The sequence below is a fragment of the Triticum aestivum genome, chromosome 4B (assembly GCF_018294505.1).
Source record: "Triticum aestivum cultivar Chinese Spring chromosome 4B, IWGSC CS RefSeq v2.1, whole genome shotgun sequence".
NCBI classification, from domain to species: Eukaryota; Viridiplantae; Streptophyta; class Magnoliopsida; order Poales; family Poaceae; genus Triticum; species Triticum aestivum.
Window position 1 is genome coordinate 440609363 of NC_057804.1, and position 5112 is coordinate 440614474.

At 58.6% G+C, this 5112-nt stretch overlaps 1 protein-coding gene across 1 annotated transcript; it reads left to right on the forward strand.

Moving 5' to 3' along the window:
* Nucleotides 1-2236: 2236 nt before the first annotated feature.
* Nucleotides 2237-5112, forward strand: LOC123092597 (putative clathrin assembly protein At2g25430). The gene is made up of 2 exons (XM_044514397.1): nt 2237-2561; nt 2896-5112. The coding sequence occupies exon 2, from the start codon at nt 2976-2978 to the stop codon at nt 4890-4892; it is 1917 nt and encodes a 638-aa protein (XP_044370332.1). The 5' UTR covers nt 2237-2561; nt 2896-2975; the 3' UTR covers nt 4893-5112.

The window sequence follows — 5112 nt, forward strand, 5'->3', positions numbered from 1 at the left end:
CAAGACGACGCCCTAAAGAGGGAAAACAACGCTGAAGACGCCGCCGCCGCCCGACCCTGCAGCGGGATCTTGGCTTTCACCTAAAGATTTTGATCCGGTAGTTGAGGATGCGCAGATCTCCCCGACGACGCCTCCAAGGAGGATAGCGTCGCCCACAGGCGCCGGCGCCGCCGGTCGGCAAGCACCGGCTAGGCTTTCACCCGGAGTAGCACAACCACCACTCCCACGCAGTACCTCCGCTGGTCCATGCACCCCAACGCAGCGATCACGCCAACGCTACGCGGGGCCACCTCCTTCCTCGTCGCCGACAGACGCAGACGAGCCAGAACAGACCAATCCCAGTCAGATCTGGCACCCACACTCGCTGCACCGCTGTGAGCCGCCCACAGCCACCGCATCACCTGAGCCGGAGGGGAGGGCTGCCACCCCGCCCCTGATCCGCCAGGCCGAGCCGCCGAACGGCCCCTCGAAGCCCTCCACATCGAGCCATCTACGCAGACGAGCCGGATCCCGCCGCAGTCGGCCAGATCCACAGGCCGCCACCTCCTGCGCACGCAACGCACTGAGACGGCAGGAGCCGAGAAGCACAAGGAGCGCGCAAAGCCGATGCGACTCGACGCCCAGGCAGACCACGGCAGCGCCGGAGCAGCCACATGGCGCCGCAGAGAGGAGCCGAGCCTCCCCCATCGCGAGACCCCGCCGCCAGGCAGAGAGAAGGCCCCGCCACCGCCGTCCGCCGCACGGGCTTAGCCCGGCGGCGTCCTCCGGCGACGGCGAGGTGAGGGAAGGGGGCGGGGAGGGGGCTGGCGGCGCTGGATCGGGGATTCCGCCCGAGCCGCCCGAGAGGCAACGCGGGAGCACCTACCTGAATCTAGATCTTCAAGCTGCCTTCGCACGCTAAAAAGTTCAGCATCCCTTGATGGAATGGATGCATTTTACTTGCTGACTAAGAGTCAGGGATGCCATTCCTTCCGGTAATCCAGTGCCAGGGCCTGCTTTTCGCACCCACTGAACTAGCTTCACCTCTTCACCAAAGAACACGATGCCTCCTCACCTTTACCTGAAAAATTGTCCTTTCTTCAATTGGTCCATCACCCAGTGCTTCTTGGCAACGTCGTTAATTACCAATCACACTGCTATGCGTCGATGCATACCAGTACTTAATCATAAACGCCCATTTAGAGCGAACTCCAGCTACATCCCCTCTCCCAAACAAAAACAGGTCGTTACCATGACAACTCGTAAGGCGAGGCTAATGACGTCGGGATAGACAAGACAATGCAGGAAACCAAAACGGCGCCTGCTCGGTGCACATAGACTGTGTCCGCGTCACACGCGTATACAATAACATACATGGAACCATTTGGGTTGCCAGCCATGGGCCATCACACCTAGTTCTGGGCACAGCAGGGAAACGCGAGCCCGGCCGTCCTGGTTGTGGCGCATCTCAAGCCAGTTACTAATTGCCTGCAGATTTTGAGTATTCAAGAGAACTAGAAGCCGCGTTTATATTACTATAAATATAAATAAATAAAGATCATCCGCGTTTGAGTGAGCTGTAAACGGTGGTGGCAAGGCGAGCGCAATAATTGTACCCTTAAGCACTCTAGTACCAGAACAGTCAACAGAATGACATATGGAGAGGAACAAAAGGAGAAAAAACCATCCATTCACATGTTTCTCATCAGCGGCATGCAGCCATGCAATGCAAAGATTCTCTCCTCGCCCGCTGCGTTGTACCCCGCGAAAGGAAAGAAATGCTTTGACAACGAAAACAGTCACAGCCTTGGCCAAGAGAGGAACGAACCAGCTACTGACCGTGTTCATTCAGAAATGGACAGTCTCTATTGAGAACCGAATCAAAGCACCAGGTCACCCTAGGAACGACAGCGACAGTGCGCGCGCGGTAGAGTGTGGACTTGTGGACGTGACGGACAAGCCGACGTCAACGGCACGGCGACCCGACCTCCGGCGTGTGCGGCGGCAGCTGGCACCATTTTGCAGGATTACCACCGCACCGCACCGCACCGTCTGCAGAGCTGGCACAGCGTTGCCGCATTGACCTCGTGCTCTCCTTCGCTGCCGCGAGGAGGTAAAAACCAAAAAAAAAAAAAAGTAAACTCAGCGTATGGGGGTAGGCGCCGACCGACACGGGGGCAATAGGGTGCGCGTCGGCGCGACCAAAGACGGACGGAAGGAAGGGACGCGAAGGTCGCTCTGCTTTCCTTTCCTTGCTTGCCCCTCCTCCGTCCTCCCTCCCGCGCCCGGAATAAAAGTCTGAAAACAGCAAGGCACCAAACGCCCGGGAGCCCCCAACACACCACCACACACCATTTCTTCCCCCCTTTGCCTCTCGCCTCGTCTCCCCCGCAGACCTCCTCAGCCGGCCTACCCTCCCGCCCCCTCCTCCTCTAAAAGCCCAGGTCAAACTCCCCCGGCCAACGAGGGAGACGGGGGAGAGAGGAGAGAGGCTCTCGGATCCGAGCTGCTCCCTCCCGCGCCCGCCCAGATCTCCTGCGCAGCCCAGCACCCGACGCCCCGGATCTGCGCCCATAGCAAAGGTACTTCCTTTTTCCCGTCCAGTCTTGCTCCCCGGATCTGCGCCTCCTCCCCGGAGCCGGACGCGGCTTCCGTTCCTAGCTCCGCGGCTGCTGCGGAGTAGGAGTAGCTACCTAACTTAGCTGATCTAGTCTAGATTAGATGATGATAAGCATCGAGAGCGGAGTTTATGGTAGGCCCACCAGAGCAAATCTCGCCTCTCGGCTCCGGGGATCTCGACCTCCGGTAGATAACTTTACGTGTTTCCAATTAAAAGCGGGCCTGCAAAATGTTTTAAGGATCTGCGTCTGGCTTTGATGAAACCTCCGAGACTCATCCACTGCTTCTTCTGCTCAGATCTGCAAGCGACCAGCCGGCAGCTTGCGGTCGCTGGTGGTTGGTTGGTTGGCGAGGAGGAGGAGGATTAGGCGGCGGAGATGTCGTCCAGCACGATCCGGAAGGCGCTGGGCGCCGTCAAGGACCAGACCAGCATCGGGCTCGCCAAGGTCACCAGCAACATCGCGCCGGAGCTCGACGTGCTCATCGTCAAGACCACCAGCCACGACGACGAGCCGGCCGAGGAGCGCCACATCCGCGAGATCCTCCACCTCACCTCCGGATCCCGCGCCCACGTCGCCGCCGCGGTCGCCGGGTGCGCCCGCAGGCTCTCCCGCACCCGCGACTACGTCGTCGCCCTCAAGTCGCTCATGCTCGTGCACCGTCTCCTCACCGACGGCGACCCCTTCTTCCACCGGGAGCTCCTCCACGCCACGCGCCGGGGCACCCGCCTCCTCAACCTCTCCGACTTCCGTGACGAGGCGCACTCTGGGTCGTGGGACCACTCCGCCTTCGTCCGCACCTATGCGCTGTACCTCGACCAGCGCCTCGAGTTCCTCCTCCACGAGCGCAAGCAGGGCTCCAACGCTAATGGAAGCGCCAGCCTGAACGGGCCATCGCCGCGTGACCGTTGGGGTTCTCCTGACCCGTATGGCCGCCGGTCACCCTCCTACACCTCCCCTCCGGGGAATGGGTATGGAGGGTACGATGATAACCGTGACAGCAGGAATGGCGGGAACTCTGATGACAAGAGGCCGCCGACCCCTGTGAGGGATATGAAGCCGGAGCGGGTCCTTGGCCGTATGCACCACCTGCAGCAGCTGCTCGACAGGTTCCTTGCCTGCCGCCCCACGGGTGGCGCGAAGCAGAGCAGGATGGTGCTGGTTGCACTGTATCAGATGGCGAGGGAGAGCTTCCAGCTCTACGCCGATATCTGTGAGGTACTTGCGGTGCTGCTGGACAGGTTCTTTGACATGGAATACGCTGATTGTGTCAAGGCCTTCGAGGCATATGCCAGTGCGGCAAAGCAGATTGATGAGCTTTGCTCATTTTATGCTTGGTGTAAGGACACCGGGGTAGCGAGATCATCGGAGTACCCAGAGGTGCAGCGGGTCACTGATAAGTTACTGGAGACATTGGAGGAGTTTATGAGGGACCGGGCAAAGCGCCCCAAGAGTCCACCACGGGAGCCTGAGCCTGAGCCGGTCAAGGAGGAAGAGCCAGAGCCGGACATGAACAGCATCAAGGCACTTCCTGCACCAGAGGACTACAAGGAGCCTGAACCTGAGAAGGTGGAGGAAGAGGTGAAGCCAGAGCCCCCGCCGCAGCCCCAGGGTGATCTGGTGGATCTTAGAGAAGACACTGTGAGTGCAGATGAGCAAGGCAATAGGCTTGCTCTGGCCCTCTTCCAAGGGCCACCTGCTGCTGGTGGTAGCAATGGGTCATGGGAGGCCTTCCCTTCCAATGGTGGCAACGAAGTGACTTCTGCATGGCAGAATCCTGCGGCTGAGCCCGGTAAGGCTGATTGGGAACTTGCCCTTGTGGAGACGGCTAGCAACTTGTCCAAGCAGAAGGCTGTAATGACAGGTGGTATGGATAATCTGCTACTGAATGGTATGTACGACCAAGGTGTTGTGCGTCAGCATGTCAACGCACAGGCGACTAGTGGGAGCTCCAGCAGTGTTGCCCTACCTGCGCCTGGACAGAAGACACAGATGCTGGCTCTTCCGGCACCAGACGGTTCGATGCAGAACGTTGGTGGGGATCCTTTTGCGGCATCCCTTACCTTTGCACCACCATCCTATGTGCAGATGGCCGAGATGGAGAAGAAGCAGCAGTTCTTGACACAGGAGCAGATGATGTGGCAGCAGTACCAACGGGACGGCATGCAGGGGCCGTCGAGCTTGGCCAAGCTCGATCGGACCTACAACAATGGCTTCGGCCCAAACCCAGCCATGCCATACGGGATGCCAAACGCGCCAATGGCGAATACAGGGTATTACTACCCCACTTACTGAGCTATTCTTTGTTCATCCTTACAGTTGCTGTGAATTTTGTTCTGTATTTGTGATCTTACTCCTCGGGGCTGTGTCCAGCATCAGTTGTTGTGTCCTCTGTCTCTGGATCAAACCTTTTGGTCTCTTATATATATATGTAATTCTATTTGTTTGGAACCAAATGCGGCATCTACGGGTTGGTTATAGTTGAATACATAATCTGAGCTGATGTTCTTTCATA

What these genes read in the sequence shown, in the direction of transcription:
- LOC123092597 (XM_044514397.1), top strand. Translation starts at nt 2,976, where the DNA reads ATGTCGTCCAGCACGATCCGGAAGGCGCTGGGCGCCGTCAAGGACCAG.